At 42.7% G+C, this 15,338-nt stretch overlaps 1 protein-coding gene across 4 annotated transcripts in view; it reads right to left on the minus strand.

Moving 5' to 3' along the window:
- Window positions 1-7,136: 7,136 nt before the first annotated feature.
- Window positions 7,137-15,338, minus strand: part of WDR27 (WD repeat domain 27) — a 191,561-nt gene continuing 183,359 nt past the window's right edge. For all 4 annotated transcript variants that reach the window (XM_075126871.1, XM_048843973.2, XM_048843971.2 and 1 more), the window contains one exon: window positions 7,137-8,100. In XM_075126871.1, coding sequence (XP_074982972.1) covers window positions 8,053-8,100 — 48 coding nt within the window. In that variant the 3' untranslated portion in view covers window positions 7,137-8,052. The remainder of the gene's footprint in view (window positions 8,101-15,338) is intronic.

The raw sequence follows: 15,338 nt of genomic DNA on the forward strand, positions 1-15,338 counted from the left end.
AATAGCTACCGTGGTACCTGGAAATGGAATGGCAACTAAGGTGGCCCCCACAAGCCCTATGGAAATAATGAAAAGGGGAGGAGCTCACTGGGAATCAATGGAGGTGTGTGTAAAATAGTGTAAATCAATAGAAGATGTTTGGATGTGCCCCTCTCCTATGACTATAGAGGAGCAGGATCAATGGCCTATGCAAGGGGTGGACAACTGGGTGTACTGTGTATAAGGTGTTTTGCTGGGAATGTACATATTACTGGGGGCACAATTACACCAGCTCATAACCAAACTACACACATCTACATGCTGCTATATGGACTTTGGTGCACAAATGGATCTGTGAATCTTATTGCTGTGAATAATCAAACCAGTGCCTACTGCCTGATTCCATACCAAGTGGTCAAGCTGGTTTGGACAATATCCCATTTCTCTGTGAACATTCAATGGACTTATGATATGGACAAAAGCAAGCAAAACCTGCAGGGGCAGCTTGTTGCAACTGCCAGCAACTGGACACATAAGATCGTGACCCCGTCGAAGGAGGAGAGGCAGTGTTTTGGGGGTGTCTCGGATGTTGGACCATACTGCAGTGGTCAGGACTCGGTGTTGCTGTGGATTTTGTATTGTTAACTGTAACTTGTGTTACGTTGCATAGGGAGATAACCTATAAGTAATGTAGTAAGCCCTCCAAACCCTGCAGTGTACTAGACAACCCGGACCCAACCTTCTCAGGCCCACTCTAATGGGAAGTCTGGAACACTAATTGGAATAGGTGTGGTATGCCCGTACGAGAGAAGGTGCAGGGCACTATACTACACAAGGGGCAGTGGGACAAATGGAATATCGACACCTTCCACCTTGATGCCTGGCCCTATCAGGAAATGTGTCGCCATATGTCCTATGCTTTTCCAGGGATACCTGGGCAGGAGGATCCCAAAAGAAAAGAAAAAAAAAAAGGGGGTGGAGTGTTAGGATATAAAGGCCTATACTTTAAGAAATCACTGTCTGCCGGGGTAAGGGCCTTCTCTTACTGTGACAGTTTGTGGCCCTGTGCTTAGGCTCAGGCCTTTGGCTAAGCAGCAGAGGCAGCCATAAGCTGGGAAGCGACCGGTCACCTCCTCACATCCCAAACTAGTCACATTGAAATAAGGTGCTATTGGGCTGTTAGGCACTATCAGGACAGGATTGTATTCCTATCACCTCCAGAGAAAGGGAAGTGCCTAGAAAATGTAAAAGGAAACTTAGTTTGATAGCATCCTGTCTGGCAAGAACTCACTTATCAATAGCTGGGATGTGAAACCCTCACTTCTGTATTGTCTTGTCATTATAGTTCCCACTTTGCTATTGTTTGTCTGTATAATCTCTGTCTGGTTCTGTGATTGTTCCTGTCTGCTGTATAATTAATTTTGCTGGGTGTAAACTAATTAAGGTGGTGGGATATAATTGGTTACATAATCATGTTACAATATGTTAGGATTGGTTAGTTAAATTTCAGAAAAATGATTGGTTAAGGTATAGCTAAGCAGAACTCAAGTTTTACTATATAATCTGTAGTCAATGAGGAAGTGAGTGGGTGGGGGTGGGGGTGGGGGTGGGGGTAAGGGTAAGGGTAAGGGAGATGGAAACAGGGAATGGGGGTAAGAAAATTGGAATCATGTTTTGCTAAAGGGGGAAATGGGAACAGGGAATGGGAGTAAGGAAGTTGGAATCATGTTTGGCTAAGGGTAGGAATGGGAACAGGGACACAGGTGTAAGGCTCTGTGGTGTCAGAGCTGGGAAGGAGGATACTAAGGAAGGAAACTGGAATCATGCTTGCTGGAAGTTCACCCCAATAAACATTGAATTGTTTGCACCTTTGGACTTCGGGTATTGTTGCTCTCTGTTCATGCGAGAAGGACTAGAGAAGTAAGTGGGTGAAGGAATCATCAGATCATACCTAAAAGCTACTCATAAACTAGAAAATGTCTAGAAAGGCACGATTAGGTTTATTTCTGTTTATTTCTTATTGGCTTGTGGACTCCTCTGTGCTAACCCCAAATGCTTTTTATTTTGCTTGTAACCTTTAAGCTGGACCTCAAGAAGGGTATTCTTGATGATTAATTTTTGTAAGTGGGTTTTTTAAATCTAGCAAAAGCCTAAATTCCAGATGTATTTTCTTTCTTTTTGTTTTTAATAAAATTTACCTTTTTTAAGAACAGAATTGGATTTTTGGAGTCCTAAGAGGTTTGGGCATATGTTGTTTAATTAGCTGGGGGAAACAGCTAATTTCCTTTGTTTCCTTTCTCAGCTCTTCCCCGGGGAGAGAGAGGGGGTGAGATGGCTTGAGGGTACCCCACAAGAAGGAATTCCCAAGTGTGCCTTCCTGGTTTCCAAGGGGTTTTGCATTGAGTGGTGGCAGAATCTACCCATCCAAGGTCAGAGAGAAGCTGTAACTTTGGGAGCTTAATACAAGCCTAGAGTGGCCAGTACTAATTTTTAGAATCCTTGCGGGTCCCTATCATCTGCACTCGAAGTGCCAGTGTGGGGAATCAGCCTTGACAGCGTCACACGGGTGCCAAACTGACCTGAGATTAACTGCTGGATGCTAACTAATGTGTCCAGTTTAAGGGCCAAATCCTAGTTGTTTTTCTCATGTGCAGAGCCTCACTGCAGTTAGCAGCTGAGTCAGGCAAACAGGATTGGTTCCCAAGGCCATGTTTTCACTGCCCAGAACAGGTGGTGGTGGGTTTTTTTACAGCAGGATAACTAACGTGTGTTAGCAAAGCCCTAGTGGGGACAACTTGCTATTAGCTTTTACCGTGATGTAGCTAGGCAAGGTCAATACTATACCCATTGCCTATGGAAACACTATTTCTAACTACACAGAGGTAAAAACTACAGAATCACTAGGATTTTACAGTGAAATAACTAATGCATGTTCATTATCCCACTGTAAAAAACCCCACCTTTTTTGGCAGTGAAGACATGGCCCATGTGTCAAGTCAGCATGGGACTGAGCTGCTCCATTCTTCTGAACCATCATCTTACCAAAATACTCCAGATTATCTGATGGTCTCACAGCAACCTCTCATTCAGAGCAGCAGTGTATTCCTTAAAACAACCAATAACCGACCACAACCCCTGCCTTCCCCCACTGCCAAGTAAGTGCAGGTGTGGGGTTAAGCATCTTCTCCTTAGCAACAAATGACTTTCATGAAAAATGAGGCAAACCTGCAAAAATGACCTACAGTTAAACTTCACCTTGCTGACTGAAATATCTGTTTCTAGTAAATACAAGATATTCATGTCGAATATTTAGTGATTTAACACTGATGTGCAGCAGTTGGCATGACACTTTGTTGTAATACATAACTCCCTAGGTGTAATCCCCGTTGTAGGAGTACCCATGGGTCACCTGACCAAAAAAAAAAGAGCACATGACCAATATTAGATCTGTTATTGTCCTTTGAAGAATCATTGAACCACATCTGTGCTGTAGTCCATAAAGACTACAGCATTATCATCCTTCAAATCCCTTTGAGATGTCCCTAGCCTCTGTTTGCCAAAAGCTGGGAATGGGTGACAGGGAATGGATCACTTGATGATTACCTGTTTTGTTCATTCCCTCTGAAACACCTGGCACTGGCCACTGTCGGAAGACAGGATACTGGGCTAGATGGACCTTTGGTTTGACCAAGTATGGCTGTTCTTATATTCTTAAAACTCTTCTTTTCTGTGACGCCTACAAAACACCAGACAATGGTTAAGGTGTTGGTGTGCTGAGACCACTGCCTCTTTTGCTAACCAATATTGTCTCATTGTTACCTTTTACTGACCCATTGGTCTGTCTGGGTCCATCTGTTGTGGACCGTCCTATACTTAGACTGTAATCTCTCTGGGGCCGGGAACATCTTTTTGTTCTGTTTTTACAGTACCACAGTAGAGTTCTGGTCCATGATTATGGCATCTAGGTGCTATGGTAATGCAAATAATAAATAATAAACTATTACTATTTCACAGCAATTCCTCCAGCCAGTTGAGGTGCAAGACTGATGTCCTCCAAAAGGAATTGCACCTAATCCTCCTCAACTGGAAAGATGGTGGCCATGACATTTGGCACTGGAGTCAAGAGACAAACCATCAGGTCCCCATGTGCTTGGAAGAACTAAAAAAAAAGTATAAAGTAAAACGTAAAGAACAAAAAATTATAACTATTAATATTTAGAGGATCCAGAATAATCCTTTTAAAATATTTTATTTTACTACAAAACCACACCAGAACATGAAAGTCGCCATATTTAAAAATCAGGCATTCTTATCAGAGGGTGAAAAGAAAGATCCTGTAATGTATAGTTGGCAATATTTCTGTAAGTAGACTAACTATAGCTGTGCACTTTCCCTTTGGCTCCCTACTTGTTGTTATAGCCAAAGGACAGCATAAGAGGAGCACTGTTATTTTTTATGAAGAACAAATGCCAGGCTGTCATGTGGCCTTGTGTGTGTCTTTCTTGGTTTAAGACATCAGTTATATGGAACATATTATAATGATATTCAGGGCCCACGCAGCTGTCATTATATCAATCGCCCCCTGAATTCAACAGGAACAGGATTGAAACCTAATGACTTGTTTCTGAGCTCATATACATAGGTGCAATTCCACTGAACTAATGGCGTAAGTAGGATCAGAATTAGTTCCAAAGGCTCCAATCATGTGCACTTGGACAGCCATTCAGGAAGAAGGGACTGCCCATGTGGATCCAATTGCAAGACCAAGACCAAAATATGTAAAAGATGCTGAACAACAGAGGACCTCTGTGGCATTCAGCGGAACTTGCTTGTAACTGGAGTTCTTTGAGATGGACTCTGCATACTCACACCCATGGAATGTGCCAACTGGGTGCAGCAGAACTGTGGAACCTTCTAGTAGTAGTGCCCCTTAGGAGCACCTTTCCCCTCTCCTTCCTACCTGCCACAGTGCTTGAGCATGATCAAGGGGCATTGCCATAGAAGGGGAGTTGGCACAGGTCCTTTCAACCGCTAAAGTGGATTACCAAACTACAAAAAGAACAGGAGTACTAATGGCACCTTAGAGATTAATTTATTAGAGCATAAGTTTTTGTGGGCTACAGCCCACTTCATTGGATGCATAGAATGGAACATACAGTAAGAAGATATATATACACATACAGATAAGTTGGAAGTTGCCATACAATACAGACTAATACAGTTAGTACTCTGAAACCTACCAAACTACAGAATTAGGACTCCACAAGGAGCAGGTAAGGAGGGCAGGGAGCGTGAGTATGCAGAGTCCCCAACAAAGAACTCCAGTTACAAGTAAGTAATCTTCATTTCTTCTTTGCATGTCCTCTGCATATTCCCACTCGTGGGATAGTTTGCCAGTGCTGCCCATTATTAAGGTTGACTGACACATCCGATTATAAAGGCCTTGTTTTCAGGTGTTTATAAATTTACCAAACTTTAACTGTGTGGGCTGAAATTTTGCATGCTGGATGCCTGCCTCAGGCTGAGGAATTCAGCCAAATTAGTTCAACCGTTTCTGAGAACAAGGCAAGGGAAAAATAATTGCTTTGCCTATATTGAAAAATTTTGGTAACCCTTTTATCTGTTCTATGCTGGATTCAGAAAAGTTAGTGCAGGAAGGCTCTGTGCCATTGAGAATCCTTGCACAACAGGGAGATTTATTCTAGGTAATGAAGAAGACAACCCTAACAGTATTTGTTACGTGAGTCAGTTTTAAGTAGCAACAGAAAACTCTGAAGAAGTTCCACATCCAGAAGCCACCGAATTAGAGCACTCCTTGCCTGCCCTTACCATGTACTCTTCCTAAATAGAAGCACCAACCTTCTGAGCTGTATGGGCAAGCTATGGCTCCTCCAGTAGAGGGGAGATTGTAGCTCCTTTGTGCCAATGGAATTTCATCCCCTCCTGGAGTTTCCACAGCTAGAACCTCGGTTAATGTCATCTTTGGTAGACCCTGGAACGAACCAAGCCCACTGTACACGTCATTACGTATATAACAGGGCTGTCTGTCACTTTTAGGGCCAGGAGATCCAGGGATCAGCCAGCACTGTTCTAGAGAGAAGCCCAACAGCTAGGTGCTGGGAATCAGCCAGCCCAGATGGAAAGTATCTAGTGATTGGGTTTGATTCCCAGCTGGCAGATATAAGTGAGGTCCCTAGCTCCAGAGAGAGCTGAGAGTATATTCTCCTGTGGCTGCAGCAGAAGGCTGCAAGAGGACAAGCTGGCAGAGGACAAGCCCCTTAAGCTACCAGAGGGACCCACAATTTCTGTCAAGAACAGGACTGTTGCTTCTTGTTATTGTTCCACGTTTCCTTGTATTTGTGTGTTGAAGAACAAACTGAGCCCCAAGGAAAGGGATACAAATGGAATTGGGCTTGGCCGATTGTTTGTCCTAGGCTGGTGATCAGGTCCAGCAGCCTACAATATACTATTGCACTTATAATGTGAGATAACATAGGGCCCAATTCGATACTCTAAATCATGATGAATAGCACTTTATTCCACAAGCAGTCCTGTTGACTTCAGTAAGACTACTTGAGAGAGTAAGGGTGTCAGAATCTAGCCTACAGTAAGTGTATGGCTTAGCTCTGCAAGAAGCCGCTAAAGCTTATATGCAAGAGCACAGAATTAATGGATTCTAGAAACCTTAAATGAATCTAGACTTTTGTGTAATTAAAACATCAACCTTCTTATACTAAATGAACATAAGCGTCGTGCATAACACCAAGGGGGTGTCATCCACTTTTTGAATTCAATTCTCTTACGGTACTGAAAAAGATCCCTGTAAAAGGGTGCATCTGTTACATTGCTGAGTTTTATTAATCTGTGTAGGCAGTGTAGAAATCCCAGGTTTTTTCCCTTGTGGCCCCTAATGAAAAGGTAGGAAAAGGTCTGAGAAGCAAGTTCAGCTGTATGTAATTGGCCAGCTAAAGACAAGTGAGCTGACAAGAGTAAAGGAGTTTTATAAGCCTGAATGATCCTTTGTCCTGATAAGTTTGGTTGGCTTGACACCACAATCCATATAAAAGGGTAACGTTTTCTCAGCATCACACAGCTCAGATAAACATAGGCCTGCAGTCTTAGATGTTCCCCATTTTTAAACAGACAGAGATGATGAATGATTCGAACACCAGTTTATTATTCAAAACAATATCCAACATCACAATTTTCAAAGATTAGGGCAAAGATAGCTAGAAATTGTACAAAAAAACAAGCCAAACCAAAACAAAAAAAACAACCCCAAAAGCTTTCTCCCAGAACTAATTTTCTACTTCAATACTTTTCAAATGTTCTATTTCTAGAAATGGGGCACACCCCGACTGTCACAATAAAAGTAAACATAAGTAAATTACCAAACTAAAATATCAAGTTAGCTTTGTTAAGACAAAGCCTTTAAAATAAAAGTCTTTTCCCCACCCCTAACAACTTAACAGAATGCTGTACAAGGGATAACAGAATGCAATTAAATGGATGTGAATCAGATTGTCTCAGTAATGAGGACCAAATTCTGCTATACCCAAATTACTTCCATTAACCTCATGGGAGTTGCATACATATATATAAGGGACCAACATGACTCCTAATATCATTTCATGAAGAATGGGGAACTCACTCTTTTTTTAAGACCATTTCAAGTCTTTAGTTATAGGCAGCTTTTATATTTTATATTTTAGCTTTAAAACTGGATCACTTTCTCTTTTAACCGTGTCACCAATCTACAGATAAGGGACTAACTTTAAGCATCTGAGTACCCCATTGACATCAATCCTTAAGCCTTTGCTGTACTGGGGCCTGAATGAGTACAATTGTACCACTCTGTATCTTTTCCTTATTTTTCCAATGTAAGTGACATTATTTCTACAGAGTAATAAAGTTGTGAGCACAGTTTGATGAACTTACAGAAGGTAAAAATCATCTGAAAAACTGTAGTTTAAAACGGAGTATTTTGCGGCTTGCACAGTTGCCAATCTCCTTTCTCTCAGCAAGCTGTTATTTCCAGAGCACCAGGGCCAGTGTTCCACAGGCTGGCAAGCATCAAGGTAGAAACAACTGGAGTTTGCCATCCAAGGTGGCTGTGGTGAGCTGTAGTTCAAAAAGAAAAGAACACATGGTTTCAATGGAGTTCTTTTCAGTGAGTGAAGTTTGCTTAGATGAGCAGTGACATGAATTAAATAAATTTAGGAAGTATTTAAGCTACTCCAATAGCTAGAGGTCCAGAATTCATTTTTAAAACAGTTTAAGATACAGGTTTAATTAATCCAAGCTAGTCTGAAAATTCCATTTTTATTTGGATTTTTTCCCAATTGGCTATTTTCAAGTTTGGTGCAAAATCAGTTACCACATGAACAGTTGGAAAACCAAATTATATATATATAAACCATGCAGAAAAATCAAACAGGTAGGGGGTGTGGCTGTGAAATACTAAAAGTGGTGAGTGAATGAAAAAGCTGTAACAAAGACAAAGGAAAGCACTCAGTATTAATAAAGGTACAAATGAACGTTTTGCACATGAACTAATTTTCACTGGTGTTAAATGCAGTATAAAGATTTCCTCTAGGTGAAAGAACACTAAAAAAGGAACAAACTTTTTTTTTTTTTTTTACAGAAAAGATACTTTAAAAGATGTGCATTTAAGAGCTCTATATTTATATATATTTATTCCTCACTATCATCCTCTCCTTGGTAATAAAACCAGAGTACACAGCACATTCTACAATTGCATAAACAGAACCTTGAAACGCAGCTGTGGTCAGAAAAGTGATGTACAAATGGCACCTGGTATTCAAGAGATCTACACTGGGTGTGTATCCAGAGTCATATCTGCTGATTTGAATAACAAAAATCTAATAGTCTATAATCTGCACTGTAGCTTGTGCTCTAAGCAATCCATCAAGATTGCTCTCACCAAGGTCACTATTGTCTCATGGTTGGACAAGTGACATGGCTCAAGGCTCTAACTTTGGTTGTCTTCTCTTCTCCCTGTTCTTCAGCATCCTTTTCCGCTATCATGATTTCAACCACCACCTGTACACTAAAGACTCCCTTATCTATTCTACACCCATGCCTTCTTCTGTTAGTTTCCTCATCTATGACCTACTCTCTATTGCATCTCCATGAAATGTCAAACCAAACATGGCGAACAAAAAGCATCTCTGGAAATCCTCACTTCTCTCTTCCTCTTCAACCATTATCAATAATTTCACTATTCTTGTCATCCAGGTTCACATCTTTGTTGTCCTTTGACCTCAATCTCTCCTTCTCTTTCTTACTGTCTATTGCTCAATCTTATTATGTCTTCCTATATAACATGGCCAAAATCTGCCCTTGTCTCCATGCCTACTGCCCTAATCTGCTGTCATCTTCACTGCTGCAACCTCAAAACACACCACACCATTTAAACCTATGCAGCATGTTGCTTCTAAAATCATATGCTTTACCTGCCACTCCAACAGCCTTCTGAAAGTCTCCATTGGTTCCCTCTCTACTTCTGTATCTGCATGTTGGAACGATGACAAGTAATATAAACTATCTGTTCGTTCTAGCCCTCTTCCTCCCACATATCCTCTTACCCTCCCATGTTGTAATATGTTGAATATAAATTGTAAAATCCTCAGGGCAGAGATCTCATGATTTTTTTAATACACATAATGCATACCACTGCCTATGGCAGGTTTCAGAGTAGCAGCCGTGTTAGTCTGTATCCTCAAAAAGAACAGGAGTACTTGTGGCACCTTAGAGACTAACACATTTATTTGAGCATAAGCTTTCATGCATCCGATGAAGTGAGCTGTAGCTCACGAAAGCTTATGCTCAAATAAATGTGTTAGTCTCTAAAGTGCCACAAGTCCTCCTTTTCTTACTGCTTATGGCATTGACCAATATGTCTCACTGTTCTCCATCTGTCTGTAGCCATCTGTTATTTCTTGTTTTACACTTAGATTATACGCTCTTTGGGGCAGGGAGTATCTTTTTGTTTTGTGTTCTTTGTCCAATGCCTAGCACAATGGTGTCCTGCTCCTTATGTGCCATAACTGGGACTCTTAGGTACTATGGTAATGAATACGATAATAGTATGGTGCTATATGATGTAGGACAATAACACAATATGCTATTATTATAATTTACTCTTGTCAGCACTGCAGAACCAACTTAGCTCCAGGAGTTTGAGATAGGATTAAGTTAACCATTCAGTAGAATAGAATCTAACTGAAGAATTCTTATTGCTGGTGATGATGTATGAACCAGAAAGAGACCAGTTTCACTTTCAAGGCCAGCAGCTACACAAAAATGTCAAACTGACTGAGCTTGATATTGAATTATTCAAAGGCAATAAACAAGAAACATCATAATACAGTTTTAGAATAATTTTGCAGGGTATACCTAAACTGGAAGGATTGATCAGTTTCAAAGAGTTGACACTCTTTCTATAAACCTCCTCTATTTTCATTGACAAAAACCACAGAGCTTTTGAGAGTAAAAAGATTTTGAAATTCCAACAGTTTCTTTCAATCAACACTGATGTTTACTTATGCAGCAAAATGGTTTATTTGCAAACACAGGGCTGGGAAAAAAAGTCCTTTAGGCTGAGTCTGCCATGCAACTGAGCTGTTTTCCAGTTTTACATTCCATTGCTGAAGGATATGACAAGCCAGTGACGGAGAATTTCATCCCAGCACGTGAACGATCTTAAAAGAATTAGAGACTAGTTCTCCAAATTCCCCAGTGAGGCTAAATTTTGTGCAGTTTAGATGAAAAAAGTATTGCTGGTCTAAGCTTCTGCAGGCATTTTCAAATGTCAACAAGAAAATTATTTTTCTATGTGTGCACTCCCCTTCCCACCTCCCTGACCTCCCACACCATGTAATCCTTATAGTTTCATAAACAATGACTAAAAATGCAACACTATTTACTACAAAGCTGCCAAGTTTGAGCCAGCAGCTGAAAGAAGATTTGTACAGGGCTGGAAAAAGAATGTACAGGGTTGGAGCGAGATCAGGAGTCTGTATTCATGAGTCATGTTTGATTGAGATCTGGTTTATTCTCACAAGAGAATTAATTTACGCAAACTACCACAAAACTGGCATTTAAATGACATTTCCACTCAGCTGGTGTACATTAGCACAACTGGTAGGCAGGGACTGGCTGACACAAGAACTGGAAAGGGGATCTAGAGACACTGCTCACTAGTTTGAATCCAATCCACGTTGGAAGAGAGCAAAAGATGTTACCACCTGTCCTCTTTACTGCAGCATATATAAATTGAGTTTGGTAGCCTCACTCCAGTTACCAGTGTAGACAAAGTCCCACTTCACAATTGGCAACCATATTGGCAGTCTCAGCAGACAGGCCAAGGATGGAATGGGTATGGAGACTGAAATCTTCTTGTCAGGGCCGGATTAACCTTTTGTGGGCCTGGTGCCAAACATATTTGTGGACCCCCAAGGGGCAATGGAGCATGGCGCGGGTGTGGGTAGGGGGGTCAGTCCCCAGAGCGAGGGGCTGGCCAGGGACATGGTATGGCAGGGACGGCCCTGCTCCGCCCAGCCCAGTGCGAGGGCACTATTTACAAACCAGCAGTTGCCAGACGCACAGTGGCCTGCCTGGCCCTGTGCTGCCAGCATACCCCTTCCCCTCAGGGGCAAGCCATGCCATGCCACACATACCCCCGCCCAACACTGGAACACCCTCCCCCTCCAATTCCCTAAGACCAGAGACACCCCCCCCCGGACCCACTGTGCCCATCACACACACCCCAGATCCTCCCACAAATGCACAGCGCCCTGGCCAACACCACCCCTGCCCAGCCCCCCGACCCTCCTCCACACCCTGCCTCCCAGCTGCACTCACCGGCCTCTCGGAGGCGACTGTGTCTGGCAGGCTGAGCCGCCAGCTGCAGCGAGGGCTGGTCCCGGGGTGTGGAATTGCTCCCGCCCCTTGGGAGTGGTGTGATCAGCCAGGCCAGGGCCTGTCCCAGACGGGCTCCCTCAGGACCCACTTGCCTGGAGGGGCCCAGCCGAGCCCCCCACACTACTCCCCCCCGCCCCGCACAACTGGTCGAGACTGGCCATGCTCCTGCACCAGTCCCAGGTGGCTCAGCTCCAGGGAGACAGGTGAGGCCCCACAGATGATGGGAAGCAGAGACTGTCAAGAGCCAGAGGTGCACTGGGGTCTGGCCAGGGAGCAGAGAGGAGCCGGACGGTGGGGCTAGGGGGTGAAGAGGAGCCCTTGGCCAGCTGGCGGGCAGGCCGAGAGGAGCAAGTGTTGGGAGCCTGCGGGCTGGTGGGGTCTCAGGGCACAGTGCAAGCAGAGCAGGCCAAGGCCCCTTCTGAGCATGGGCCCGGCTCCATGGTGCCATTGTGAACCCGGAACTGCCTCTTGTACTTGAAGGTGGTGTATCCAGATCAGAACTGAAGCACATTAGAGGTGCTTGGGGGAAGCTTGCATTCAGGGATGTAATGCTGTTTATATGTCCCCAGGCACTAAATGTAATGTGCCCCTTCCTACACAACACAGACATCCCCTCTTTCCATGCTCTACTCTTTTCATCACTCTTCAGAAATTCCCATCCTAACCCATTCTGCCTGTCCCCGCATACCTCTAACACTGCCTCTTCTCTTTACCACTACCATTCCCAAGTCCTTGATGGCTCTGCCCTCTCCTTAATGGTCCCTTCGTTTCTCAACCCACTTACGTTGGTGGGAGATTAAAAAAAGGCTTCCTCCAACTTCTGCTACTCCCCTGGGTGGATAGTTGCCTCTTCACATGTACTGCTGTGTATGGCTGTTCCTAGAGCCACCACTGGTTTTAGGAGGTGCAGTGGGAAGACAGGTTTCAGAGTAGCAGCCATGTTAGTCTGTATTCGCAAAAAGAAAAGGAGTACTTGTGGCACCTTAGAGACTAACCAATTTATTTGAGCATAAGCTTTCGTGAGCTACAGCTCACTTCATCGGATGCTCTGCTCAAATAAATTGGTTAGTCTCTAAGGTGCCACAAGTCCTCCTTTTCTTAGTGGGAAGACAGTTTAGGTGGGCAGGAAGCTTTAAAAGAAGCCAGTGGCTGCCAAAGGGGCTTCTTGCAGAGAAGATAGGTGCTTGGCATCCTTGCCTGACTCCTGATGATCCTCTGCTTTCCCTTTTGACACTCCCAGTTGCTTCTCCTCCACCCTTTCCTTCCATAGGCCAATCAGTGGCAGAGGAAGGGGAAATTCTTACAATAGGACACTGCGCACTGTGGCTCTTGTAGGGCTCTGCAGCTTCATGGACCCCAAGCACCACTGGGGTATCTGGGACACAATTTATGTCAGTGTTGCATAGCTGCCTTCTGTCTGTCCTCCCAGGACTGTTGATAAATGGACAATTTCAGTATCCAAGTCTGTCCATACAGCACCTTTTAAGAGCAGTGAATGAGGAAACCACTGCATGTTTGGAGGTTCAGTTCAGGTAGGCAATCAGAAGTCCACATGATTAATTGTAACTCATCCAAGCCTCTTGAGTCTGCAATGTTTTCTTGTCTGTTTCAGGTAATTCTATATGGTATCCTCATTGTAGTGCTCAGCTACTTACTGAGCTAGACATTGTTCCAGAAATCACAAAAGAATGATTTCTTGTCAGATTTTCACCATTTCCTGCTTCCAGGCTGGTGCACAGAAATTATTTTTTTTAAAAGTTATACAAAATACTCTATCAAATCTCCTACAAAGTTGGCCAGTATTACAGTACTAGGATTAAGGTTAAATTTTCAAAAGCATCTAAATGATACAGGAGCCTAAGTCTAATTAGAAGTCAATAGGTCTCATGAAAATGGGACTTAGTAGCCTAAGTCGCTTAAACACTTTTGAAAAATTTATCCTAAGTCAAATTTTACCCTAACGTCACCTAGTGAAATCATAAAGTATCATTCTACTCTGAAAACACAGTATATTAAAAATGACACCTTACTTAAAAGACCTACTATCTGTGAGTATTGAGACTCTACTCTGTTGACTTTACTGATTAATATATAGTTTTGCTACTTTTTTATTGCTGAAAGCATACGATAGGCAGAAAATCCAGCTCCAAGTGTGTGTCCTGGATTCTATCAATGGATTTGTAATTAAGATAAAACTGCAGGTTCATTGAAGATCCATGTGTGTGTCAGAAAGAGCCCAGCTTGACTTTCAGACTCTATGATGAGATTACACAGCTAGAAGTTAGAAAAAAAAAGGTATCTGTGAAATGAGTACATTTGTTGTGGAAATCACGGAAAGACAGAGGAGCCCAGGATGACATTTTGATAGAATGTTACTTTTTTCGGCGTATACCTACATTTTAATTAATAGAACACCTCATTAAATTTTGGTACAGTTAATTGCAGTTTGTACTAATATAGATCATGGAGGCTACTGAGTGTTCAAGCCACAGCTCCTTGGATAGTTCTGAATCCAGACACTGGCAGCTATTAAAATTAGGGATGAGAGAACGTGCTCAAGTATATTTAGAATCCATTCAAATTTTGAACAAAACATTCAAGCAAATGAATCAATGTTCTGTGGACAAAACTTCTTCAAATGTATACCAGGGTGTAGTTTCTAGGTACACTTAAACTACTTTAGCAAAAATCTCACAGTAGACAGAGGATCAAAGAGTACTTCCCATTATTCCTGCATGTGCAGTCAGCACGGAAATGTAACAGTAACAAAGAGCAGAACAAAAAAGTAGCAATGGAAGCACTAACAGGAAGAAAAGCAGCAAGATAAGGACTGAAAAACTGAAGGTGTCTGGAAAGATTCAGAGGCGTATTTCTCAGCTCGTTAAGGCTCACAAAGTGTGACAGACCCAAATGAGGGGCACAATCCACACACACACAAAACTTAAAATGATGTGTGATTCATACCTTTAGTGTAAATAACTAACACTTCAGTTTCAGGATTATGCAAATGTTTTTCAACAATAAAAGTGAGGTGATATCAAATTTATGTGGAATGTAGGTAACCTTGCAACTCAAATGTGCAATGTCCTTTGATATGATGTAAACTCAGCTGGTATAGCGAGATGACTGGTTTTGCATCTGTTGTTCTGGCAGGGGCTGCAGACATATCTCCATTGCTACAATGATCAAAACTGCCCCAGGGGTGCTAGAACTAGGGGTGCTGCCACTCCCCTGGCTTAAAGTGGTTTCCACCATCTCCAGGGTTCAGTTTTGATCAATGGCTTTCAGCAGCCCCACTACAAAAATTGTTTCATACACCAATGCACCCCCCATAACACCTTTCAAGATCCCTAGGTCCTACACATGCCTATTGCAACATGTGGTGTACCTTATCCAGTGCTCTAAATGTCCCA

Source organism: Caretta caretta, chromosome 3, assembly GCF_965140235.1.
Source record: "Caretta caretta isolate rCarCar2 chromosome 3, rCarCar1.hap1, whole genome shotgun sequence".
Lineage (NCBI taxonomy): Eukaryota > Metazoa > Chordata > Testudines > Cheloniidae > Caretta > Caretta caretta.